The 27,865-nt window shown below is 43.1% G+C and overlaps 3 protein-coding genes across 18 annotated transcripts in view; all 3 read right to left on the bottom strand.

The window, feature by feature from the left end:
* The window catches only part of PXK (PX domain containing serine/threonine kinase like), a 76,031-nt gene extending 63,094 nt beyond the window's left edge, over positions 1-12,937 (bottom strand). For 10 of the 13 annotated variants that reach the window (XM_059076233.2, XM_059076235.2, XM_067043803.1 and 7 more), the window contains exon 1: positions 12,705-12,919. In XM_059076233.2, coding sequence (XP_058932216.1) covers positions 12,705-12,806 — 102 coding nt within the window. In that variant the 5' untranslated portion in view covers positions 12,807-12,919. Of the gene's footprint in view, positions 1-12,704 lie in introns of all 13 variants that reach the window. The other 3 variants (XM_059076225.2, XM_059076226.2, XM_059076232.2) reach the window with 3 other exon arrangements.
* Positions 12,938-17,225: 4,288 nt separating this feature from the next.
* HTD2 (hydroxyacyl-thioester dehydratase type 2) lies at positions 17,226-20,582 on the bottom strand. The gene has a single exon (XM_059076261.2). The coding sequence runs from the start codon at positions 20,580-20,582 to the stop codon at positions 20,076-20,078; it is 507 nt and encodes a 168-aa protein (XP_058932244.1). The 3' UTR covers positions 17,226-20,075.
* Positions 17,517-27,706, bottom strand: RPP14 (ribonuclease P/MRP subunit p14). 4 transcript variants are annotated; one of them, XM_059076263.2, is made up of 6 exons: positions 27,252-27,465; positions 24,608-24,705; positions 24,423-24,507; positions 21,741-21,817; positions 21,215-21,293; positions 17,517-20,757 (listed from the first exon to the last, which is right to left on the bottom strand). In XM_059076263.2, exons 2-6 carry the CDS (start codon positions 24,682-24,684, stop codon positions 20,701-20,703), a joined length of 375 nt encoding a protein of 124 aa, XP_058932246.1. In that variant the 5' UTR covers positions 24,685-24,705; positions 27,252-27,465; the 3' UTR covers positions 17,517-20,700. The 4 variants fall into 4 exon arrangements, with proteins under 4 accessions (XP_058932246.1, XP_058932245.1, XP_066899906.1 ...); XM_059076262.2 differs by lacking the exon at positions 27,252-27,465 and adding an exon at positions 27,534-27,706 and having other exon boundaries at positions 19,298-20,757; XM_067043805.1 differs by lacking the exon at positions 27,252-27,465 and adding an exon at positions 27,534-27,679 and having other exon boundaries at positions 20,663-20,757; positions 24,608-24,726.
* Positions 27,707-27,865: the final 159 nt, after the last annotated feature.

Consider the following 27,865-nt stretch of genomic DNA (forward strand, 5'->3'; position numbering starts at 1 on the left):
TGCAACCTAACCTCCTACTACATGTACACAGACTGTTTTCTACGTACATCAGGGCTGGATGTTACCTGGGCACTGCACAGAGACTGTGTACAAATAAGAAAACTATTTTAAACAAGCCCCACTATGAACACTAGGCAGGTTCTGAAGAAGCAGAAAGAAGCATTTTTATATGAACATGCTTAAAGTGGACACAGATTTACAGAGTACTCAGCAATCTGAATGGCAGTTGCACCAAAATAGAACAGGGTCTTTGACTAGGCCGTTCTGTTTCTACACTACGTTCCTATTAAACTCTAACAACAGCTGCATAGTAAGTGTACCTCTTTCCTGTGCTTTACTGTTAAAAACCATGGCGGCTCTGGATCTCAATGGTCACAAAGCCCCACTGGATGCACACCAAAAGGTGCTACTCTCTAGCTCAGCCTTCCCCTGTCAGGTCAGTGGTTTGAAGAAAATAATGACCTAAGGCTGTGAGGTCCAATATGGCAGCCACTATGCACACGTGGCCTGTGTGACTTAGAAAATGAATTTTAAATTTTATCAAATTTAAGTAGTCCAGTTGTTACAGTACCATTATAGACTACTTATTTGCAGATATAAACAGATAATTTATGAAAATGTAAGCATACTAAGCATAGTGTTATAACTTGCTTTTTTCCCACTTAATATAACGTGAATTTTTTCCATTTTAGTAACTGTGCCTCCAGATATTTTTAATGTCTACATCTATGCTGTCCAATATAGTAGCCACAAGTAGTGTGTGGCTACTGAGCACCTGCAATGAGGCTAATCCTGGAAAAAACACACCAGATTTCAAAAGCTTCATATGACAAAGAGAATGTAAAATGCATTAATAATTTTTATATTGATTACATATAATCAATGACAGTATTTCAGATACAGTGGGTTAAGTAGGCTATATTATTTACATTAATTCCACCTGTTTCTCTATACGTTTTTAATGTGGGCTACTAGAAAATTTTAATTTACACACATGGTTTGCATTATACTTCCAATGGACGGCACTGGCCTAAGGCCTCCACTACATGTAATGAATTAACTCCACTCCTAGCAGCCAGAATGGAAGAACGAGAAAATAGTCACCCAACTCAGTGTCTGGTTCTGTGGCTCAGGGAAGGACCGCTAACTTGTCCTTGGCTAGGCCTAGGCTTTGTGGAGCCATCATACTGGTGTGGCCGTAATAACAGATCAGGTTGGCTACGGCTCCCGACTGGTATCTCTTTCATTCAAAGTCCACTAGCATCATACAAACCTTCATTCTGCTGCCCCCCAGTCCTATGGCCTGGAGCAAGTTACGTACCCTCTTTGCACTTTACCTTCTTCCAACTGAAAAATAGGAATAACAACAAACTCAATTCAGAGTGGTTATGAGAATCAAATGAGAATCTAGAAAAGTCTGGCAATTTCTTATAAAGTTAAATATTCACTTAGCATATGACTAAGCAATTCCATTCTTAGATATTTACCCAGGAGAAATGAAAGTATGTCTACACAAAGACTTGTATGTTCACAGCAGCTCTATTCATAATCAGCACCCGGCTGGAAACAACCCGAAAGTCTTCCAGCTGGTGAATGGATAACAAACTGTGGTACATTCATATAGTAGAAAACTACTCAGCAATAAAAAGAAACATGCAACAGCATGGAGGAAGCTCAAAGGTTTATGCTAAGTTAAAGAAGCCAGACACAAAAGACTATATATCCTACAAGATTCCATTTATATATGACATTCTAGAAAAGGTGAAATAATAGTAACAGAAAGCAGATCAGTAGTTGCCAGGGATCAGAGGGAAAGTACTGACTGCAAAGAGGACCAAGGAAACATTTGGAGTGATGAAAACGTTACACAGTGGTTACATTTACATTTGTCAAAACTTATCAAATAAGTAATGTAAAGCACTTAGCACAGAGAAGGGTATATAATAAGTGCTTAAACAATGTTAGCTGTTATCACGACAAGTATTGTCTAAAACCAAACTTAGACTCACGATCTTCCTGGGAAGACCAGGTACCCCTTGCTTACCTTGTACTATTTTTCTAATCATTTCTAGTGCGTCTTTTTCTCTCCCGGCCCCTACCTAGCAGACTTCCTCTGATGTGTTCCTCCTTCTCTTTCTACCTTCTCTCCCTTCTGCCACTGATTTGAGATGTGGCCTTTCTAACTGCACCTGCTTCGTTATCACCCTGGACTCTCTTCTCCCCTTTCCTCACCCTTTTTACTGAACTTCGAACACCACCAGCAAACTAAGCTTCCTAAAATACCACTTTCTGCCACATATATGCTCAAGCCCCCTCACTGCTGTTCAGATCCCTTAGCCTGGCATCCAAGGGGCCCCACAATTGGCTCTAGTCTCCCTTTGCCATGTTTTTTTAAAATTTTATTTATTTATTTTTGCTGCATTGGGTCTTCGTTGCTGTGCATGGGTTTTCTCTAGTTGTGGCGAGCAGGGGCTACTCTTCGTTGCGGGGCACGGGCTTCTCATTGCAGTGGCTTTTCTTGTTGCGGAGCGTGGACTCTAGGCACGGGCTCAGTAGTTGTGGCTTGCGGGCTCTAGAGCACAGGCTCAGTAGTTGTGGCACACGGGCTTAGTTGCTCCAGGGCATGTGGAATCTTCCTGGACCAGGGCTCGAACCCATGTCACCTGCATTGGCAGGCGCATTCCCAACCACTGCGCCACCAGGGAAGTCCCCCCTTTCCATCTTTTACTCCACACCAGAATACTCCACAGTAAATCCTTGTGGGATGAATGAACAAATGAAGGCAGGGACAAAGTCTATCTTGCTTAGACCTACATCCCAAGTGCCTAGGATAATGCCAGAAACACAGGGGCATACTCACAGCAGTATCAGCTGAATGAACTAATGACCTCTTGCAGCCTGCAAATGCATCATGATCTCAGAGGACATAGCTGCTCATTCTTTAGTTTTTTTAAACTGAGATCCTTATGGTGGATTAGTAAGAGTTTGGAACAAGATGAACAGTTAGGGGCTCTGGAAAGTGTTGCAGAATTTATGTGTTAAAGGCTATAAGGCTTCTGTTTCTATTTCTACCTAAAAAAAAAAAATCTGTCAATAAATTATTATTTTAATATTTTTTCCCTTTAACTCAAAACAGGCAAAGAGCCTCCAAGTGTGCATGCAAGAAGTATGGGAGGCACTACAGAGATCAGATGAGGGTGTTCATCGTTTAGTTGGTTTATCATGGTTTTGACCATTACATAGCTTTTTAAATTATTTTGTTCTTAGTCATATATGTTTTCATTTACACCCATAATGGATCATAACTAAAGGCAGGCTTAAGGAATGCCAATGGCAAAATATGAGTTAGTGAGAAATTAGTGAGAAATACAGGAAGTGCGAATCATCATAAAAATGGTTATTCTGCAAATTGTCTGAAGAAGCTCTTTATCGGTGCCTTATGTTGTATTCACCTTATCACAATTCTTACTGTCTGTAAGATTTCAGAAACCAGTATAATTCTGATCCCAAACATTAATATGATTTTCAAAAATGTACTAATCTGAATAAAATATTTTTTAAATTTAAAATCACTTCCAGAGGAGGTTTTCACAATTCATTACTACTATGAAAAGAGTTTGCAAGTTAAAAGAGGCCTGGGGAGGGATTTCCCTGGTGGCGCAGTGGATAAGACTCCACACTCCCAAATGCAGGGGGCCTGGGTTTGATCCCTGGTCAGGGAACTAGATCCCAAATGCATGCCACAACTAAGAGTTCGCATACCGCAACTAAGGAGCTGGCAAGCCACAACTAAGGAGCCCGCCTGCTGCAACTAAGGAGCCTGCCTGCCACAGCCAAATAAATAAATAAATAAATAATTTAAAAATATATATATATCAGTTAAAAAGGCCTGGGGACAACAGAAACTAACTCAGCACTGTGAAGAAATTATACTCCAATAAAGATGTATTTTTTAAAAAAAGGCCTGGGGAGTAGTGATTTAGAACAAGTTCTCTGAAAGGCTCTGTTAAGCCTTCCTTAGTTCCCCCAGGAGGACCTGGGTGGAGCCACACCCACTTTGCCCTCCCTGCTCCAGGGCAGACTGGCACATTCTTTCTTTTTTTAAAAAATTTTATTGAAGTATAGTTGATTTACAATGTTGTGTTAATTTCTGCTGTACAGCAAAGTGACTCAGTCATACACATATATATTCTTTTTCATATTCTTTTCCATTATGGTTTATCACAAGATATTGAATAGAGTTCCCTGTGCTATACAGGAGGACCTTGTTGTTTATCCATCCCATATATAATAGCTTACATCTACTAATCCCAAAGTCCCAATCCTTCCAGACTGGCACTTTCAATACCTTACTTCTTTGGTTTAGAGGTCTGCCACCTCTACCGGGATATAAGATAAGCTCCCTATTTCATTCATCTTTTTACTTTAATACACAGCACAGTGCTTGGCACACAGAAGACTCTTCATAAATGCTCATTAATGTTCCCAACATCTTAGAGGCTTTCTGACATGGCAGAAACTGTGTGCTTCATTCATAGAGCAGACTGCATCCAAGCCCAGGATGTGCACCCACAGTCTGACTGCACTCCTCTTAGGGGAAAGGAAGACAGCTGGGCCACATAGAATATACATGCATTTCTCAGGAAGCAGCGTTCTGAAAGACGTCAGCTGTCCCCTACCCCCACAAATGTCAATTAGCATGGTCACTTGTCAGAGGAAGTAGCAGGAAAAAGAACAACGCAGAGGACAATTTTATTTTTTCACTCCGCTGCCAGAGGTCAAGTGGTGCGAACTGACGTTGGGATTCCTTTGGCCATGAACAAAAGCTGGGATGTGAGGAGCTGAAATGGGCAGTGGCTAGGGGCCTCCTCCCTTCAGGCCTGGCCTCCGGGAGCTCCTCTGCCAAGCACACAGCTGAGCCCGTGGCCTGCCCACTTGCCTCTTCCACTTCTGCCACCTTTGAGCACCAACAGCCAGCTCTGCTGCCAGGCAGGCCCGGCAAGGAGACCCTGTGCTATATCTCAGAGCTTGGCTGTCACAAAGTGTCCCTCCAGGGTAAAAGGGAAAAACAAGCAGGGGTGACAGGGCAGTGGGAGTGTTCTTTGAGACGTCACTGGGTTTTCTGCTATTTGTTAGCAGTCACAGTTGAGAGTGAGACAAACTTTTAAATAAATAATTTTCCTTTTTCCATTCAACACCTAAAAAGTACTAGTGCCTAAAAAGTTACTAGTGCTCTAGAAAATACAGAGGTGCTAAACTACAACAAAAATAGTGAGATCTGTGCGCTGAGCTCTGTTCAGAACGCCCCATGTGTCTGACCTCAGTTAACCCTCACAGCAGCCCTAGCATCCTCTTACTATCCCCACTTCACAGATGAAGAAACTGAGGCTGGAGAGATTAAGCAAGATCATTAAGGCACTGCCCCCTCCTCAAGTTATTTACAGTTTCACATGTGTTGGAAAGGGAGGGTATAAATAGAAAACAGGGAATAAGAAATAATCAGTGTGTAAAATGCTTGCTACTTTCGGACAAATAAAACTGAATGGGAATTTCAGAGGAAGGAAATCACACTCAGCTTGGTAGGTAAGAAGGTAGGTAGCAGTCCACAGGAAGGGTTTCCTGAGCTGCACCTTGAATAAATGCATTCATTCAACAAACTCACACATTCAACAATACTTACCGAATGCTTACTATCTATGTGGCAGGAACATGGTTTGAAACTGAATCAAAATAGCAATACATAGACACGAAAGGCTGGATTTCAGATTTTAAAAAAAACACTTCAAAGAGAAAGGCATCCACATGGGCAGAACAAGAGGTCCATGTGGCCCTTTCCATCTAAGGACTGATGAAGGGGCAGCAGTGTGCCCTCCAAGCACAGAGCCACTTCTCCACCCTCAAAAGCCTGAGAGCGCCAAGAGCAGGGCCTCTCCCCACTGCATCCCTAGAGCTGACCACACTGCCTGGAAAGAACCGGAGCTCGAGAAGGACCCATGGGACAAATGAGCACAAGGCTGCTATTGAGTGTGGTTATCTACCTGGTCACGGGCAGAGATGTCCAGAGCATGACAATGGGCCCCCAACCACCCCCTGTGCTCTGCTGGGTCAGTGGGTGCCATCACACTGGCCAGACCCTTCCCCTGACATTAGAGGTCTGATGTGAGCAGGCCCGCCTCGGGCTTCATTCCCCTCTGCTTCTGCAAAGAGCAAAGCCTGCAGGACTGAAGACCCTGCCCAGAAATCACTTGTCCCCTGGGGAAGGGCAGGCTCAAAGGAAGGATGGATGAACAACACTCCTTCCCTTTCACATCTCCAGGTGGTCCTCAGACATTTTTTGATTCAGGATTGTCCCATAGCAATCCTCCATTCATTCCCTCCTCCCAGCACCCCAAAAAAGCCTCAGCTGAATTAATGAGGAGAAATGGCCGGTTTCTGACGAGCCATGTCAAATAAATGTGGGCAGCCTTGTTTGGACATCATAAACAGAAGTGCTGTGATAAGAGGCAGATCCGAGGTCCGGGCTTTCCAGCACAGGGCCCTTGCCCTTCCCCTGTGCACTCTGTCTACTAAGTCACCTGGCATGCACACCTGCATGCCCCAGGCAGGCTGTGACTGAGAGCAACTCTTCACACTAACAGGACATAATTCATCTACTGTTCTAGATACAGCTGACCCTTGAACAACAGGGGTTTGAACTGTGCAGGTCCACTTACACGGGGGTTTTTTTCAGTAAATATGTACTGTTACTACACCATCCGTGGTTGGTTGAGTCCTCCAATACAGAGGGCTGGCTACAAAGTCACATGCAGATTTTCCACTGCAAGGAGGGCTGGTGCCCTAACCCCCGTGTAGTTCAAGTGTCAACTGCAGTGGGTTTTCTTAAAGTAGGCTGTATGTAGGAATTCCCTGGCAGTCCAATGGTTAAGACTCCAAGCTTTCACTGCCAAGGGCACAGGTTCCCTGGCTGGGGAACTAAGATCCCACAAGCCGTGGGGCGTGGCAAAAAAAAAAAAGTAAGGGTATATGTGGTAGTGCAGCACATTTTTTTAGATGCACATCTCTCACCAATTGAAATAAGGAACTCTCCAAGTTTACAGTTTTCAAGATTTTTTCCAGTGATTCCAGCCTGAAGATCCATGGCCCAAGAGCAGGTTTCAGGTCAGTGAGGTTCTGAGAGGTCATATAAACATGTGTATGACTGTTTATGGAGAATTTGTCCCTCTGATGAGATCCTTAAATGAGCTGGACCCAAAGAGCTAAAGGACTCAGAATATATCCCGAGGTTAGTATCCTGCAATGTTATAAAACTTTCCAGGGTGAGGGTTAAGGGGTTAGGGGCTTCTTTTCAGGGTAACAAAAATGTTCTAAAATTGAGTATGGTGACAGATATACAATTCTGTGAATATACTAAAAGCCACTGAGTTGTATACCATAAATGGGTAAACTGTATGGTATGTGAATTATATAAAGCTGTTGTACAAACAACTTTCCAGGAAGACTCCTGTTACTCTGCAATGGATTCCCCAAGCTAACATTATGTTAATAAATACCTGTTAGCCACCAAAATGTAACTACTGGATTATTTGAAGACAACGATGACAACAGAATTCCCTTTTGCTTTCAACTGTACTCTTTTAGTAAGCAGGAAGAAACACGTGATATCCTGGTGTTTAGCTAGAAATGGCCAAATTTACCTCAGATTTGGTGGTCAGAAAGTGAGCCAGAGACAAAATGGCCAACCTGCATAGACTCTTCCCCCTTCTGAGGTCGTAGTATTTACCCAGGGTGAAGTACTTGTTCCTTAGCCCTGAGTCAAAAGTTTCAAACTGAAGAAACGGGGCCCCCATCATCACCTCTGAAGAAGAGGCACACCTTAATTTCCCCAAACCATGTGCATGTCACCCATGAAAGAAGTCATGGACAGGGATGACTTCCAGGCTCAGGGGAGAACAACGGGAAAAGCCTACTGCTCTCCCTCCACAACGCCCCACACTTAAGCACTTATGAGTTCTAAAACAACATCTGGGTCCAGCTCTGCCCTTTTCAGGGTGGGACTGAAAGGAGCTTCATTTCATGTGAAGCTGCCCGGAAACTGCTAGCACTACCTGCCTGCAGTGGAGAACAGAGGGTTTGTTTAACTTGCCCCAAATGAACCCATTTAGGCATCCAATCAACAACCTGTATTTTGAACAATCTCAAGATCACAACCCACATGGAAGCTGTGTACACATGGGTGGCTCTTTCCATTATTCCCCCAGGGGAGCAAAGCAAATTATCTTTTCACATAAAATAAACGTTAGCCCCAGAATCCTGCATTTCCCTCTAGTAACTACAGCCAGGTTCTTATCTGTATTCCCACAACAAGAAACCTTTCTAGTGGGATACTCCCCGAAAGAGGTGATGTAGCAGAATTGAGTCCTCAGCCCCTAAATCAAGCTGCGAAAAAATTGACTTCTTCAATAGGAAGAGAATGAAGAAGAGACTGACTTTACAAATTAACGAATTACCAGTCTCTAAGCTTCCAACTCAGTTTTCCACATGCACCCATCGTGGGTTTCAAGGACAAGCGGAGAAAAATATATAACCAAGTGGAAGACCAGTGATTAGATTCCCAGAAAACCACTACTGTTATCTTCTTATAATGTGTGCAAGTGCTGCAAGTTAACTATCATACTGTCTCTACTTGTCTAGACACACATCTTTAAAAAAACTTGCAAAATATTCAGTATAAATTGGAATTTGAAAGAAATCTCCAAATAGCATCTCCAAAGGAAGCCCAGATGGATTCTGATATTGAGCACTGGATTGCCTTAAAATGTCAGGATCTCTAAGGCAACGACGTTTCCTGTTTTGGCATCCCATTTGACAGGTATTCTAGTGATACGTGAATAGAGTTTAAAAGACTATTTAAAAAAGGTCACTGATGAAGAGGCTGAAGCTCATTAAACCAAGCCACAAAAGGAACTTTAAAGTATCTGTGTTATGACAGGTAAAGATTCTGGTTGACTTGTATACACCTTGGAAGACAGGAGATCTCAGAATCCCATAGAACAAAGCTCCATGAAAGGAGAAGCAGTTGAGTTCACCACCAGATCTCCAGCTTGTGCCTGGCACTCAAGTAGGTGCTCAGTACATTTCTGTTGAAGGAGTGAGTATTGTTGAATAAACAAACTGCAGGAATGCAGTTTCCAAAATCAAAGGTTCAAGGTGAGATCCATTTTCAGTAAAGATCTTAACATGAAATATTATCCTTTCCACAGACTTTTAAAATACTCTCTGTTATGCTTCAGGTACCACTGAAATTATCTTTTGTTTCTCAAGAACAAAATGCACCAAACACAGAATCAATGTGCCCGGATTCAGATGAACCTCGGAGAACCTTTTTCCTTCCTAAAAAGGAGGAAATAGAGATTAAGAGCTATGGCACTACAACACAAGTCACCAGCAAAAACCAGATATGCATATTTGATAACAACCTTCTCCAAAACTGGCAGCTTCCTCTGGTTTCTGTTTCAGCTAAGTAAGCATTTTTCTTCAGTCTACTGACTTTAAAAGTTTTCCCTTTCATATTTCCTTGTCTTCATTCTTAATGCTCCCAAAGTTTCCCACAATTTACCTGTGTGGCTTTTTACCAGAATCCCTTTTGTCAGGAAAATCCTTCCCTTTCCACCGCCCGCCCCCACTCCCCTTGCTGAAAGCATCCCTAAATACTGTCCTTTCTTATTTTATGGAAGCTTCATTTCCTTGCAGCAGAGGCCTGGTCTATTTCCTGAAGCTAAATTATTTGGGCTCCATAAAAGTGAAAATAAAATCATTCAAACCACATTCAGGCAGAGAATCACCTACCAACCTGCACCTTCTGCCAGTTGCTTAATCCCAATATGCCTTTATGGTGGTGACCTTGTTCCCTTCATCCTTCTGGCACCTGTATTTTCCAATCCACAGAATTTTCCCCTCCCAAGTCCATAAATCCTAAATCATAGGTAACAAAAACTTTCCTGCTATAAATCCTGTTTCCCAAGGCTAAACAACCTTGATAAGCGAAAGCAACCACGGACAGAAATGAGCTTACTTGCAATAAAAACGCATTAATGTGTTTAATCCTTTGCATATATGGCACCATAAAGTGAATAGATAGAAGAAGACAGGAATGCACTTTACAAATACTTCATAAAGATTAGTTCACCTGCTCTTTGTAACAACGTGGAAGACAGGCAGGGCAGGCATTTATTATGCCCATTTACAGATGACGAAACTAAACATCAAAAAAGGTTAAGAGACTTGCCCAGCCAATGATATCACATGACTAGCGTCAGCCCAAACCCACATTAAGGTCCTGCCTCTTCCAACCTAAAGGATGTCCACTATGTACCCTCTCTGTAGGTTTCTGTCCTACAGCCAAGGAGCAACTTCCTATAGATTTGGCATTTGAAAGGGCAGACGGTCCTCTGACTTTGGGGATACCATCTCCCTTCAGCTAACAAGCCAGAAAGCCATCTTCAACCTTCCCAACAGAAAACAATGCCTTTTTCTTCTGTAGACCACTCTTAACAACTACTTTCCAAAACAATTTCCAACAGTTCCTGTTTTAAAGGGACTTACTCTTAAGGCACTAATAGTCCAAAAAGTTTGCATCACATATCATTTTCTCAATAAAGTTCAGGGCTGATGCAATACTTTTCACTCTTAGATTTTACAGCTAAAATGACAAGAACACAAAACAGTCAAAAATTACGCAAGACAATGCTGCATTTTTTTTTACCCCACCACATCTGCCTCTATGTGTCTCCTGTGAGTCACTGTCTGTGTTCAGTCATCATTATAGGAACTGCCATTCTCTACCCTAAATTATTTTACTTTATTTCTTAAAGAAAATCTCTGCAAAAAAAATGGAATCCTATTACATCTTTCACCACCTTGCTGCAGCACTCAACCCTTAACGCAGAACCTCAGATGCCATGTTGCTCCCATTTTTATCACTACCATTTTACACAAACAGAAAAAAAGACGAAGTAAGGTTATAATTCATTTATTTATTCATTCAACAAACACATGAAATCCTATCAGACGCCAGGAACTGGGACCAAAAAATGAACACAAAAGTGTCGCTCCTCTCACAGCCTGGTGGAGAGGTAAACTAAAGAAGTAAATACAGAATAAACGGATGAAGGTTAAGGTGGAGGTGAGCACATGGCTTGGGGCAATGGACATCATGAAATGCTTTCTGGAAGAAGTGGTTTGTGAGCATTTACAAGCATCTCTCTCTGGACTTTCAGTACCAAATAAGCCTAAAAGACTCAACCCCACTCCCTGGTAATATTTACTGGTCAATAGTCAAGTAAAAAAATAATTAAATAGCAGAATTTACTCTTGACTCCCAGCCCTAAATTTCAACCCTTAACCCCTCCCTATTCCCTTAGGCACAGATTACAGAGGCGTTAATAAATTCTGTCCTATACAGTGCCTTCTCACAAGTCTGTAGAACAGGATTAAAGACATGCACAACGAAAGAAAATGTACTTTAAAAATATATGATCATTTTCTTAACTGGAAATGAACACTTTGAACAATCCAAGCCCTACAAAGCGTGGCTGTCGGAAGAGGAAACTGAGGTTAAAACAAGTCCCACTTCAATACAACAGAATAAAAGGTCTCTTTGAAGTCGCCAGAACAGCTTGAGCAAAAAGAGAAACAGAAGGCTATTGTGGGGCTTTAGCCTCCAGATGATGAACCCCAAACGCCCTGCATTGGTAAACAAACAAGCCTCTGAGCCAGAATCTGATTTGGGAACCTAACAAAACATTACAATTTAAGGAATCTCTCTCTCCCCATTCATTATTTCCCAAACAAAGTACCACTGGCTGGCAGCTCCTCTTTTTTTGCTGGTTTCTGAGTTTATTGCTTGTAAATTATATTGTGCTTTTCAAAAAACGGTACAGGTAAATGAAAACAACCACGGTTTTAAAGACCCATAAAAGACACTACATGTAACAGAAATCAACTCTGCCTGTGTTTACTTTGAGGACCTATTACTCCTTTATGCTACTCCAGTGGATTTTTAACTCAAATGACTGCTACCACTGCCTGCTAAAGAGCAAGTCAGAGGAGGGAAGGAGCAATTTCAAACACCTGCCTCAGCAGGGGCCCAGACTGCCTCCCTCACCATCTCCCCGTGCCTCGGTCAAACAGCTGACCTGGAAATGGGGCTGCAGACCCCGGCCACTGCTATCCCAACAAGTAGGCTCTAAAGTCACACTTCCATTTGGCCCGGCACACCCTCATCCCCACCACTGAGATCCCCAGCCTAAAGGAGGGAAACTCAGCGGCCCCAAAGAGAAGGAGATGGCTGGCGGAGGGCACAAATGGATGAAAGGGTCCTGAGTGGTCTCTTTACTACGCCGGCCCGACGTCGGCCCGGGAATCCAACACCTCCCCCCACCTCGGTGTCCCCTTCCAGGGCACCGCCGAGCCACTCCCACTCCTCGGCCCAAGGGGCTGCGGTTCCCACCCTCGACCCCTCCGGACTTCAGCGACCGCTTGGGCCCCGGGGATCCTGGCCCAGGAATGACGCCACGCCAGAGCCGTCTCGGCCTGGGCCGCCGACCCCTGCCCCGGGCCCCGCCCGGCCGCCCGCAGCCCTCTCAGGGCCCGGGTCCGCCCCGCGCCGCCAGCCCGCCCGCCCGCCCGCCCGGTGGGCCGCGCACCGTGTGGGACTGCAGGCTCTGGCTCGCCTCGATGGCTGCTGTCAGCGGCACCGTGTCGTCCAGCAGGACCTTGCCGGCCGGTGGCTTCTCCATGAAGGCCATCCCGGAACGCCCGTCCACCACCGCCTCGGGACCAGGGGCAGGAACCAGAGACGCCGACTCCCGTCGCCCGCCGGGATCCGCCGCCGCCGCCGCTGTCAACACGCGCCGCCCCACGCGCCGCCGCCGCCCGCCGGGACCTCGGGGTCCTAGCGCCGATCTTTCCCCACCGCCGCTGCTGTCAACACTGGCAACCCTTTGCGCCGCCGCCTCCCGCGGGTTTCTAGCGCCAAACTGTCGCAGTCACCGCTGCCCTGGACCCGTGTCTCCAAGTGGCCGCACCGCAGACCCGGTACCCTTAGCACCGGGCCTCAGATCTCGGGGCAATTCACCCTAAGCCATCATCACCTCCAGAGGTCCTCAGAGCCGAAAACACCGCGTCTGGGGCCCTGCGGTCAGCAACCCTCAGGCGCAAAGATCCCAAGCCTCTCGCTGATGGGCTTTTCGCACTAGGCCCTCAGAAGCTGGACTCTCAGTCTCGACACCTTTACAACTGGACCTTTCCCACTCAGGCCTCCCAGGACCAAGGACCCTAAGACCCAGAAAAAAAGGGGCATCAGGATGTGACCCTCAGTCTGTGCCCTGCAGACCCAGAAACTTTCTGAAACAAACCCCTCAGATTCAGGTTTTATGGGGAACTCGTGAACCTGGCTCTTCAGACCCAAGAATCCAACAGCTGGGCCCTCAGGATTGGATCCCAGAGCTGGAGCCCTAAGACTCCAGCACCCTCAGACCCAGAGCTCTTTGAACAGGGGACCCTAAAAATTGGGTATTGGTCCACGAACTCGCAACCTCTACCCTTTGCCCCAGCTCTTAGCCCACAAGGCCTTCAAACTTGAGAACTCTCAACCTCAGGCTTGCGGTGGTCAGTCCCACTGTACTGGCTCCAAGAACCTCAAACCCAGAGGCAGAGAACTCTGCCACCAACTTCTCAGCCCCAAATTTGCCCCATCTGCCTGAACCCAAGGTCATAATCCTGGCCCACCCACAGTGCTGTCTTCCAGGGCAGTGTCCCAGGACAGTGGAGAGAATTAGACTTGGAATTAGATGACCAGGATCTTCAGGGCTCCAGGACTTACCAGCTGTGTGACCTTGAATTCGTTACCCAACCTCTCTGAGCCCCAGTCCGCATCTACAAAATGGAGATAATGCTTTTTGGAAGGGTTCATATGAGGAATGCAGTAGGATGGGAAGGGGCTCAGCACATAATAAAACCTCAGACAATATTAGTTTCTTCCTTCCCCTACAGTTCAGAGTGGAAGTTTCTAACTCTTAAATTTATCTTCCCTAAATTTCTACATTTCAGACAAGAAAGAGAACAAAATTTCTTGGAAACACCACCACCACAATCTGACATCACAGCACAAGCCCATACAGTATCTAAAGGGTACCCTCCCCAGATCTCAAGCTGAAGGGGATTGTTGGACAACTCCAAGTAGCCATGACAGACTGACTTAAGAGGCCAAGACTCAGTGGAGAGAGAGATATGGAGAGGGAAACATGGAACTTCATAATTACATCCTAAAATAATCAAAATTCTTCTGCATTCCATGTTTGTCCCAGTGTGTTTAAAAGCAGCAGTCTATTAAAACAAAACTATTTATCACTTAGGGAGGGTTCAACTTTTTACTTCCATTTCTTTAAGGCAAATGGGTTATTTCATTACCAGAATCATGGAAACCAAAATTCTGCTTTAATCATTATTCCTATCATGTGGGCTGATCAAAACAAGGCTCTTCTCGCATACCACTGGTGGGAGTGTAAATTGGTCCAACCTTTCCAAAAGGCATTTATGCATTCAACAATTATTACTGAGTACTTAAGCATGTAATAGGCCTGGCACTAGGAACTGGGATTTGACAACACATATCAAGGGCTTTGAAAATGTTCTCACGCAGTAATCCCACCTCCAGGAGAGTATCCTAAGGAAATAATCAGAGACAAGTGCAAATATATAGCACTCAAGGATAAATATCTAACAATAGGAGATTGGACAAATCATCGTACAATCATAAACAGAAATATTTTGCAGTGATTAAAAATGAAATTATCAAAGGATGTTGAATGTTGGGAAATGCTCTAGATATAACAGTAAGTAGAAAAAAGCAATACATACATTTTATGATCCCAAGATTTTAAAATATATTTTAGGAAAAACACCAGAAGGAAGCTCACCAAAGTATTAACTGAGGGTCTCTAGCAAGTGGAATCATGATGCTTTCTATTTTTTTGTTTTCTTGCACTTTTCAAAATGTCTCTAGCGAAGATATTTGTATGATTAGGAGAAAAATAATGGTATTATATAACTGAGTTGCAAAGGTCATCAAGCGACAGCCTGTTGTCTTCCTTACTATGAAAACGAAACTGAGAAACCAGGTATTTGATGAAATGAAGCCACAGACTAACTCTCAATCTAGCCTCTTTCTCTAGAAATTCTTGACTAAAGTAAGCCTCTCAGAATAAATACTAAACAGATCCTCTGGAGACCTGGCCCCAATCCTATGACAGTCTCGCTATCCATTTGGCTTTTGAAGTGGCTCATACTGAAGGTGGGGCAACGCCCCAGTCCAGAGCTGATCTGAATCAAATCAACTTTGCTTCCAGTCTCATGCTGGGTAAAGCAAATGAGGTATGCAGTACCTTAGTTGTTGCCACATACACTACTCAGGGATGGCAGGGGGGAAAAAAAGACTTACATTCTTGTATGTTGCCAAATGTTTAGATGGCCCACAGGTTGTTTATCTAACAGCTTGACATTTGGCCAGACTGACTGAAGATACTGAGTTTTAGTGAGGTTGCTTCTAGACCTGGCAACTGCTCTACAAATCAAGACATAGAAGCTTGTGAAAAACTCGGTGCTTCCTAAGCAGCATCCCCTCCCAACTCAGAATGACTTTCTTTAAATATTCATCATCTGGATAAATCAAACAACTCACATTTGATCTTTCTTACTTCCCTTACATGTTATTTTCCATCACATCGCAGAGGAATTTTGCTCAGGGTTTATAAGGTCATATGAACTATGGCCTACCTAAGAGCCACCTTAAAAATTGATTATAGCCTAGAAATCGACTGCTTGTGGAGCCTTCTATTAATCCTGTTCTATTTATGTAGTGTCCGCATTTGTCTTGGGTTTTCTTACGATTTTGCTCCAATTCAAAATTTCTCTGAAGATGTCGAGAATTCTAGTCTCTGCTGTGTTTGTAATCCATATGAAGAAAAGCCAAGAACAAAGGAAGTGAAACATCTAGGACACTGGAGATAACTGCAGCCCAAGAGTAGTTCCACAGCACTTGCATTCTGTTCAAATAGAGCCAGTTAAAAAATTATGCCAGTACATGAGGCATTCAGAGTGGCACAACTGCTCAGAGTGACTGTCAACCTTTGGTGGAGTATGTTTTAATATAAAAACATAATAGATGTAATTTAGTAGCAATTTTCTTTGGGAGTAAATTGGTCTCTTAATCATACTCTGAGAACATAGAAGAAAAATGACTAATAATTCAGCACAAAATGAAAACTTGTGGCTACCTAAGAGGTATGAATGTGCATTTAGCAGTTTCTTCTTTTTCTATCTGAATACACAAGATGAATGTGGCTGTGGTGAGGCTTTCTCCCTGCTGCTACTTAAGATTTGCTGCTCAGAAAAAGAAATGAGTGGCACTTCACCAATATGGAAATGTTTCTAATAGAATATAAAAATCTGTTAAGCAATTTTCCAGTACATTAGGCTGAAATTGCTTAAGATCGGTATATATTTCTGTGGCAATCCAACATTACATAAATTGCAGTCTTATAATGCCCCTATGTGGAAAGTGCTAGTACAAATTTGGCCTCATATTTTACTTTAGTTGGTTTTTTTTTTTTTTCTGCTGTACGCGGGCCTCTCACTGTTGTAGCCTCTCACGTTGAGCAGCACAGGCTCCGGATGCTAAGGCTCAGCAGCTATGGCCCACGGGCCCAGCCATTCCGCAGCATGTGGGATCTTCCCGGACCGGGGCACGAACCTGTGTCCCCTGCATCGGCAGGTGGACTCTCAACCACTGCGCCACCAGGGAAGCCCTAGTCAGTACTTTTGTACTCACTTCCACTTGTGACCCTGTACAGTCAAAGCCGCTTCTCAATTACTTGGGAGAGGACTTCCTGATTTGAGGGTCACCCATGCTTTCATTAGAAGAGTCATTCTTTCTGTCAACTTGTACAGAGCTCAAAATGAAAAAGCCAACCAGCTAGTTTTTGTTAGTCAGCTTTAACAGAGCATGAGCTCTGAGAATCTTGGCTCTGAGTAAAAATAACAAGTCATTGTGTACAGAGAAGTATCCCTAACTTCTTGCCTGCTTCTCTATTCCACCTTTTTATTGGTTTACAAAGAAGACCATGACATCTACTGAGCACACCCACACACAAAAAAGGAAATGCTCATATTGAGAAGCTACTTTAAGTTATAGAGTATTAATCAGCTATCTGCCAGATCTGACATACATCCCTCCCCACCATACTTGAACTTGCACATGATTTTTCATTTTTACATTTTTAGAATAACTTTCAGTAATTCTGCTCTAAAGACAAATAATCACTGAATGTCAGCTTAGAAAAAGTGTAGGCAATAGATACGGGTAGAAGCCATCAAGTAACAGCAAAGAGGAAAACATTACAACTGTAGCAAGGGAATAAGATCTAGAACATTCTGAATATAAACAGAATTATATAGAATGGTGGTTCCAAATACTTTACTGCCACATAACAAGATATCATTATAGAAACTGAAAGTGTTCCAGTATGGGAACATTTTAAGACCCACAGGGTGATGGAAAAAATGCCCTGGAGTCAGGCAGGGCTGTTTGAATCCCAGCTCTACTGCATACTACCTGTACAACCTTGGGCAAGTCACAGCACATCAGTCCGTTTCCTTGCCTATAAAATGGAACATTAACTTCAAACTGTTTAAAGGATTAGAATTAATGTAGAAAATTGGCTTATCATTGAAAGAATGGTAGCTTATAGTATTAATGATTACATCACACTCTACTTATGACCCATGCTTCAGGACTGCTGCTAAGTCCCAGAGAATGAGTTCTGCAGGAGTATACAGTCTTAGCTTCAAGTCTCTATTTTGTGACTCAAGTTCCCCATTTTGTTTTTCAATGTCACATCAAATTTTAGGCATGTATAGTGTTTCACCTATAAATACACCTTCTTCAGGTGGATCTAAACCTACACATGCTGTCCATTTTGAAACTCATGATAATGGCATCCTTGCTTCTCACTCTGATTTTGGTTTTTCATCTCACCAACAAACTAGAGTATGGTATAGTATTAAAGTTTAAAATACTCACTATATTTATATATATCACTGCCCTCTAGTGACTAGAATAATTCCTTCTAGTAATCTAACTGATCCCCTTGATGTAAAAAAAAAAATTAAAAAATCTACTCATCCACCAGCAGGAAGAAAAAATCTTTTTCCAGGAAATGTTGGTTGATGCAACCAATTAAACCTGATCTTACCTTCCTGATCAAAGCATCTAGCTGTGGTCTGAGCCACCATCTAAAGCTACAGAGCACAGGTGGACCACCTGTATGTTCTACTATAGATTCTTGTCTTAATAGTGTTGGCTATGTTGGGCATAACCAGTTAGTAATAACACATTAGGCACAATTCCTAATACCCCTCAACTCTTAAGAACTTGGCCTCCACAGTGTTCCTTAAATTTTTAACCTTATAATTTTTTAAATAAAAGCATATATTATTTATATAAGGGGGGACCCCACAGTATTTTCAAGGGAAAGATAAAAAAATCTGGATTACTAAAACAGGAGCTTTGCATTCAAGATCTACTCCAAGTTTAGAATACCAGTAGAGATTGGCTGACATCCTGAAAGACTGGTCTGTTCTCTAACTTTTGGCCAGTTAGCACCAAACTCAGGAAAACCTCTAACCTTATTCACAGAAGAGAATGGGCAATAGTAGTAGCTACTGTTTATAAGCTAGACCTTGTGCTTAACTATTTGTATCTGTCACCTCCAACAATCCCATGTGGTAGGTGTTTTTATTCCTGTTTTATACGTGAGACCAAGAGAGCTTATATAACTGAGTCCAAATCTGCACATAAGCCCTCCTCCGATAACAGGAAAACCATCTGAAGGGCAACTGACACCAAACATTGAACAAATTACCACCTTGGTGTAAACAGTAACAAATTACAATAAACTCTGACCCAGAAACTGCTGAAGAACAGAATCTAAGAATATTTACTAGTAAAAGATAGGTGTTCAAAGATGACCTATCTTCTATCATTGCCTTCAATAATTAAATGCTGGCTAGTTATAAATTCAGTGAGAAACTTATTCTACAGATATAGGTAGGTTTCTCTTATCCAAATGCAAATCTAATCAGGTTTGAAATCCTAAAAGTAGAACATTAAGCTAAATGATAACTCTCCCAATATTTTTTGTTTTTGTTTTTTTTTGTTTGTTTGTTTTTGTTTTTTTTTAAATGGCACCTCATGGGAGCCTGGACACAATGTCCAACCTTAGAATCACCTATGATTTTCTTTTTTTTACATTTATTTATTTATGGTTGCATTGGGTCTTCGTTGCTGCACGCAGGCTTTCTCTAGTTGCAGAGAGCAGGGGCTACTCTTCATTGTGGCGCATGGGCTTCTCACTGCAGTGGCATCCCTTGTTGCGGAGCACGGGCTCTAGGTGTGGGCTTCAGCAGTTGTGACACGCGGGCTCAGTACTTGTGGCTCACAGGCTCTACAGCGCAGGCTCAGTTGTGGCGCACAGACTTCCTTGCTCCACGGCATGTGGGATCTTCCCGAACCAGGGCTCGAACCCGTGAACCCTGCACTGGCAGGCGGATTCTTAACCACTGTGCCACCAAGGAAGCCCACCTCTACTCACTTTTTCTTTGGTTTTTTTTTTTGGCTGTGTCACACAGCTTGCGGAATCTTAGTTCCCCAACCAGGGACTGAACTCGCACCCATGGCAGTGAAAGCCCAGAGTCCTAACCACTGGACCATCAGGGAATTCCCTATTTTTTCAGTTTTAAAAACCTAGACATATGATAAATATACTTAAGCCTGTGTGATGCATAAGGCCAAAGCATAAGTGGACAATGGAACACCCCTCTACCAGCTCCCCTCCACCAATGTGGGTTTATGGGTCTATCAGCCCCTCCTTGGTGAAGAACAGCAATCCTTGTTTTCCTCAGAGGCTGTTCATTAATAGTAACACTGATGCCTGAACTTGCATCTTTAAAGACATATTTCAGGATGTGGGAGCTTCTGGGACCATAACTTTAACCCAGCCTTCCATAACAGTCTTTTTACTTTCTAGTACAAAACATGACACTGCAATAACAGCAAGGAACCGCTTCAGCTTTTTCACTTCTGCAGAAGCTAAAACAACTTCCCCAACATATAAAGGGGCTGGAAAGTTAATTTCCTGGGAAAGAAATACACAGCCTGGCCCTGGCATTTTAGTACCTAGGAGAGCTGAAATAAGTCCATTGATCAAAACTCCATGTACAATCGTCTTTCCAAATCTGGTATGTTTTGCAAAATCTTCATCCAAGTGCAAAGGATTGACATCCCCTGTTAATTCTGAGAAGACAGCCACATCCCTCTGTGTGAAGGCCCTACTGAGTTCAGCCCGGTCTCCAACTCTGATGTGCACATGCTGTAAGTGCTGCCTGTTTAGCACTGCTTGGTTCAGGCAGATACTCCTCTGAAGCCTACCCCACCAAAGGCGATGGCTGGAAATTATTGGCAGCATCTTCAGAGGTCTCAAATTCCATCAACAGGAGCTTTTAGGCTGCTTCAGTCTTCAAATATTATGCTGGCACCAAAATGTACTTCTGAGAGTGAGGAATACTTCTGAAATTGAAGACTATTCAATTCAATACTAGTTCTCTACTGTTACCAGATAATGCAAGGAGAAATGGAGAAACCTATAAGAGAAAGAAAAAGTTTAAGGCAGTATCAGGAGAAAACTGCACTGCAACACAGGACAATGTAGAAACATGCCCTATTCTGTAGGATAAGCCAAACTGAGGCAGTAGCATTTTAAAGAGCATCCTGAGACCTAGCCTTAGATAAATAAGTGGTCATGATAAACTCAGAAAGAGCATTCCAATACATTAAGCGCTAGGCATTAAGCAACAAAAGTTAAGACTTTTCCACAAGTGTTCCAAGTTTTATCCCCAAACCTCCCCCGTACAATTTAAAACCTAACTGCTTTGTCTCACATTTTTGTAATTAATGAAGCCCTGAATTTTCCCCTCCCAGCTGGATGATGTTAATTTAACCACACTAGATTTATGCAAGCGCAAAAATGAGACACATATTAATAAGTAGTTTGGTCTATTACTCAGCCTCATTTGGAATATGTGAAGGAATGGTCTTTACCTGAATCACTCTGAAAGCACATTTCTTGCCTTTATAGGATCCTAACAGGGTCAAAGAGCTCCACAATTTGACAAGACCACTACGGAAAGATCAAGAAAGCATAAGTAAAGATTTGTCCCTGCAACATCTCCCTAGTACTTTTGTTTGTGATGGTCCAGAAAGTAGTCTCTACCAGAAAACCTATTCAAAATGAGAAAACTTTAAAAATAAAAGCACACTATGTCAAAGGCAAAGAAAAAAATGAACCTCAATCAGGAATGTTTCTAAAATATACACTTCTGAGTTTGCAACCCTGACTATCAATTGGGAAACACTACAGATGTAAGCAAATCACAAGTTTGGCTCTCTAGGGTGTAAGTTCCTGGTGAATGAATGTTCATATTATCCCCAATTTAAACTTCCAAAAGCTGCTCAGAGTTCACAATGACAAAATTCTTCTCATTCTCAGAAGAGAGCACCTTTGCTCTTTTTTTGCCATCTGTCTCTCTGCTCTGTTAAACTAGAAGTGTTCCACTGTCTGTTGTACCTGCTGCATATTCTCAAGATGGCTGACAAGGTCTTCTCTTCGTAGGTCAGAATGTCCAAGGGTAAAGCAGCATCAACCTAAGTATGGAATAATGCTGTTAGCAGACTATTATCATCATTACTCTTGAACTCTAATAACTAATTCTGTCAATTGCTTTTCTTCTCCAAAAAATCAGTATTTTATTTAATGGTGCTGGAGTACTGGGCCTGCTTTTTTATAACTTCCCCCTGCCTGGAACATTCTTCCTGTATCTCTTCATATTGCTAAGGCCTCTTTACCTTTCTCAAATCTTAGTTTAAATTACTCCTTCCTTGATTCCCAAGATTAAGCTCAACTGCTTGCTACGTTCTTTCACATATGGACCCACATACTTCCTATTTCAAGATACTCATCATTCTTGCCATTAATTGTTCAAGATGGTTTCCTACTAAAATAACCAAGACCATGAGGCAGAAGCCATGTCTGTTTGTTTACAACTACATCCCCAGGAACCAGGTTTTATACTTGACATATAGAGGGTGCATGGATTTTTTTTTCTCATACTTTTTATTTTGAAAAATTAGAGTCACATGAGATTGCAAAAAAAATGTGCAGGAAGATTCCATGCACCCTTCACTCAGCCTCCACCCAGTGTCAACATCTTGCATAACTACAGTACAATATCAAAACCAGAAAACCGAAATTAATAAATCAGAGCTTATCCCAATTTTGCCAATTATACATGCACTCATATTTGTTTACACGTATATATGTGTACTTCTATGCGATATTACCATATAGGTAATTTAAGTATTACCATTATCAAGATAAAGAGCTATACCATCACAAAGCTCTCTCCTTCGACCCCCTTTACAGCCATACCCACCACTCCTCTTCATCCCTAAACCCAGACAAACACTTATCTTTCTCTAGATTATATAATTATGATAATTATGTTATTTCAAGAGCATTATATAAATGGAATCACCCAGTATATTACTTTTTGGGATTGGCTTTTTCATTTAGCATAATTCTCTAGAGATTCAGTCAATTTGTCAGGTGTATCTACGGTTTATTCTTTTTCATTACCTAGTATATTCCACAGTATGAATGTACCATAGTTTGTTTAACTATTCACCCATTGAAGGACACGTGGCTTATTTCTATTTTGGGGCTCTTACTAATAAAGTTGCTATGAACATTTGTGTACATGTTTTTGTGTGGACATAAGTTTTCATTTCTCTGGGATAAACATCCAGGTATGCAACTGCTGGGTTGTACGGTAGTTTAAAAAAAACTACCATAGTTTTTTAAAGGAAACTGCCAAACTGTGTTCCAAAGTGGCTGTACCATTTTACAGGCCCACCAGCAGGTATGAGTGATTTAGTTTCTCTGCATCCTCAGCAGAATTTAGTGTTATCACTATTTTTCATTTCAGTTATTCTGCTAAATGTGTAGTAATGTGTCATTGTGGTTTTAATGTGCATTTCCCTAATGGCTAATGATGCTGAACATCTTTCCATACATGTGCTTCTTTCCCAACTGTACACCCTTTTTAGTGAAATGTCTGTTCATATCTTTTGCCCATTTTTAAGAATTTTTTTTTGTATTTTGGCTGCGCTGCGCCATGCCACGCGGCACACGGGATGGTTCCCCAACCAGGGATAGGACTCGGACCTCCGCAGTGAAAGCGCCGAATCCTAACCACTACGCCACCAAGGAGCTCCCACTTTTGCCCATTTTCTAATTAGACTGTTTGGGTTATTTTATTTACTATTGAGTTTTAAGAGATCTTTATATATTCTAGATATTAGGCCTTTGTCAGACATGTGGTTTACAAATATCTTCCCCCCAGTCTGTAGTCTGTTTTTTAGCCTCTGAACCAAATCTTTTGCAGAGTAAAAGTTTTAAATTTTGATGAGTGCTTGACTGATTTTAATTTGATAGAATATATTTATCAGGAAATAATTTCTTGAGAATCATCTGTCTTTGTTCTCTCTTCAAAACTCTACTTGTTTGGGCTTCCCTGGTGGCGCAGTGGTTGAGAGTCCGCCTGCCGATGCAGGGGACACGGGTTTGTGGCCCGGTCCGGGAAGGTCCCACATGCTGCTGAGCGGCTGGGCCCGTGAGCCATGGCCGCTGAGCCTGCGCGTCCTGAGCCTGTGCTCCACAACGGGAGAGACCACAACAGGGGGAGGCCCGCGTACTGCCAAAAAAAACAAAAAACAAACAAAAAAAACAAACTCTACTTGTTTTCAACTGAATGCGAAAACAGACTACTCAAAGTGCTGGTCTGTGATAAAGAGCTGCACCAGAGTGGAAATCAACAATATCAGTGAGCACACTGTTTAGTTCAGCTCAGTTTTTTTCATTGGAGACTGTCTCAGTAAAGGAAACGGTGTGCTCATTTACATTCTGGTACAAGCCACAATAGGCAAAAAAACCCCCCAAAACCCCAGCAGTTTGCAGGTTGCCAGTCTACACCATACTTTGAGTTGCACTACACTAAATATTTGTCTAACAAGTTCTTGTCAACTAGAAGGCATATGAGAACAAACCTACACAAAACTCATCACTTCTGAAAGTCTGCTTCTGCAATTTCAAACATAGTTTTAAAGTTTTAAAATAATGTTGGGAAACGTGTCCTTTCACTATGTCTTACAAAGACCTTAGGAGTGTTCAAACTACCAAGTGATTCCATACCTCTCCAAACAGGTCCTTCAGGGCTGAAATAAGCAGCTGTTTGAACTGTGCAGCATTCAGTCCAATGCTATGATCTTGAAATTCTCTGTAAAAAATATTTTTTAAAAAATGCATTGCATTAAATTTCATGCCATTCAGATTCATAAAAGAGTAGTCGAGAATAAAACTCAGGAGACTGAACTTACAGGTGGACTTTCATGTAGTGGTGCTCAGAGGGATTTCTGTAAACTATTCTTTCATATGTGGCAGCTGGGGCTGGCATCTTTTCCAATGCTGATCACACCTACATGAAGGGTCAAGGGGGCTAGAAATTACCAAGATACAAGCTATTTTTCACTTTTTTAATGAGAATTTGACGTATATGATTTTTTAAAAGAACTCTTAGTACAATAACTTACCTAATTCTGGTCAAACTGATGTTACCCATACAGACACAATGGAAGTTTCTGAATTTTATATATGCCAGACCACCGTACTCTTATTTAATCCCAGCACACATTTTCCCTTACCGAGTACCCAGCTCTGTGCTAAACACTTTACATGACTTAGGTCATGTCTTCAAAATGATCCCATGAGCTAAAAGCTATCAGTATTCCCATTTTTGAGAAGAGAACACTGAGGCTCAGCAAAGATAGCTAACACCTTCCCAGAGGCACACAGAGATTCCAACCACTCCTGAGCTGCCTCAAGACCACACTGGCATGATGCCTATTCATACAAAAAAAAAAAAAAAAAAAAAGTAAAAAGCATAAAGGAGTAAAATCTGGGACCGAAGACCCTCTTCTTATTTACTCTCAGTCAACATAGAACATTAACAGAAGAATGAAGGGTGGTAGTTCTCCTGGCCTCCCCCCACGTTGGATCTGCCTGTTCTCTGTCTAGAAGCCAGGCCTGTACAGGGCTATTTGGCAGCCTTGCAAAAGACTCAGCTTAAACAGCAAAGGTCTTAAGAGGAATTCTGGAATGGACACTCAAGCCATTTCTAACAGATCTGGAATTTTCAAGAACTCAGAACATGCTAGTCCCCTTACAGAGAATCCCTGTCCTTTGGCTCCACTCCTACCTCACTCTCACTCTGGATAGCTCCTACTCGTTTCAAATTTTAGCTTAAAGTTCACCTCTTCCAGGAATACTGCCTCTTCACGGAGGTCTTCTGTGACATCCTAAGTTAGGTTCTCTTATTACACAACCTCTTAACATTGTCTATTTGTTTAATATCTGGTTCCCCCACTAAAGGGACCAGGAAACTGAGACCGAACCAAGGAAAGGGACTTTTCCAAGGTCACATAGTTAGAGACCAGCATTTACAAAAACCTCTCTGGGCCCACTTCCAACTACTCCCAAATGATGACCTCAAGAGAAAATGAGAAGTCAGGGTCAAGCAGGTACATCCAACCATCCATTCAACAAACATGAATATTTACTGAGTCTGGCACAGAGTATTCAACACTTTCTGAATACAGGATTGATCAAATGGTGGTAGTGTGAGGCCTGTATGTTCAAGAGTATCTTTGGTTTCAGGACTGCAGCAATAGTTACCTGGTGCTTCTTTCCCTATCACCAGAGTCTCCCCGACTAAAGGGGCAAGGAGAACAGGACCCTCAATCATTCCATTCATTGTCCGGCACACGACAGGTGTTTTTTAAGTGTTACGGACTACCCTAGAGGAGTTGGCTGCTTGAGGTAGGGGAGTGAGACTGGACTGGGGCTTAGGATTCCAGTAACAACAAAGACTTCAGGACTACTCTGGAAATGGATAATGGTGATAGTTGTACAACAACGTTTATGTACTTAACGCCAATGAACTGTACAGTAAAAAATGGTAAATTGTTATGTTTATTTTACAAAAAAAAAAAAAAGACTCAAAGAGCAAGTGTTTATTGAGCAGTCACCTCTGACAGGGTTGAGCCTCAGGGTGAGTGATAGCTCTGCCCTCTTCAGGTAGTCCTGAGACTAAAGGAGATGATGCTTGTGAAACCCTCCCTATAGCCCGGCATATTCACCAGGCTCACCAGGAAAATGTGAGCACTTCATGGTGGCTGTCATCATCATCTTTGAAGTCAGCCTTTTTGGTGGCTGTAGGGGATGCTCATTACCTGATCTACTAGTAATAGGTGTCCCTGCTTCCCTCCCCAATCTAGTCTCTACAGCAGCCTGAGTGACCCTACTAAAAACCATCCAAGCCACATCATTCCTCTGCTCAAAACCTTGCAAAGATTCCCGTTTCACTCAGAGTAAAGCCAAACTTTATACAGCTGTGATCTGTACCACTGCTTCCTCCCACCACCTTGACCCCACGTCCTACCGCTCAACCCTGCTCAGTCCCACCACATAGGCCTCCTAGCTCTTTCCCTCCCGCCTCTGGGCCTCCCTCCTACTTTTCCACATGCTGTAAATACTCTTCTTTCCGAGAGCCACATAGCTCATTCCCTTGCCTCCTTCATGGCTTTGCTTAATTTCATTCCTCCATTTATTCCAGTGGCATTTAGATCTAATGTCATCTCCCCCATGCCCCTGCTCTACTTTTTCCTCATAGCTTTCACCACCCTCTAACATAACTGTGAAGTTCATTTATTCTTTATTCGCACTTCCCTCCCCCACCCTATTAGAATATACATTCCAAAAGAAACAGGCATCTTTCTGTCTTGTTCTCTGATGTTTCCCGAAAACCTAAAACAATACATCGCATACAGCAAGTATTCAATATATAACTTTGGGACGAAGTCAATGATTTTTTAAAAAACCCAGAATCCTCGATCCCGTACTGTTGGGCACTTAAATCGTTTCCAACTTTTTTCGACTAACGTCCGCCATCGATTTAGCGCCCACCTCGGGTCCGGGCGCATGCGCTCTGCATACGTGACCCTTTCGGTCCTCTCAGACGCCCTCCACGACTGAGACCGCGCTGTAGAGAGAGCCGGGGAGGTTCGCGGCCCAGTCTCGCCTTCAGCCCTTGGCGTCCGCGGCCGGAGCGGTAGGTACCTCTGACTGCTTCTCGCTGCCCGCCGTCCCTCCGCCGTGCGCATGCGCCCCTGGCGCGCGCGTCTATACGTCACCAGTGCGGCCAACTGAGCCCACTCCCGGAAAACAGCCGCCCTGCTATCCGCCTACCCGCTCTCCGTCGGACTGGTCTGACGCCTCCCGGACTCCTTTTCCCTGCAAGAATCCACCGAGACTTGGAGCCCCCCCACGAAGCCTGAGGCCCGAACTCTGGGGTGTTTACGTTTGGCTCCTCTCTGTCCCGCCCCCTGATGCGTGACGTCTAGGGAGGATATGACGTCACCGCGCGAGGTTCTCCTAAGGACCCAGGCGTGACTCTGAATCTGAGACTCGCCATGCTTAGTGCCCTCTAGTGCCCACGCTGCAGAAAGCCGTGTGCGCAAATGTCTGCATAGGGTAAGGGACTCAGGGCATGTTTATTGTGCCCGGGAGCGTGCTTCGTA

The sequence above is a fragment of the Kogia breviceps genome, chromosome 10 (genome assembly GCF_026419965.1).
Source record: "Kogia breviceps isolate mKogBre1 chromosome 10, mKogBre1 haplotype 1, whole genome shotgun sequence".
Classification (NCBI taxonomy): Eukaryota; Metazoa; Chordata; class Mammalia; order Artiodactyla; family Physeteridae; genus Kogia; species Kogia breviceps.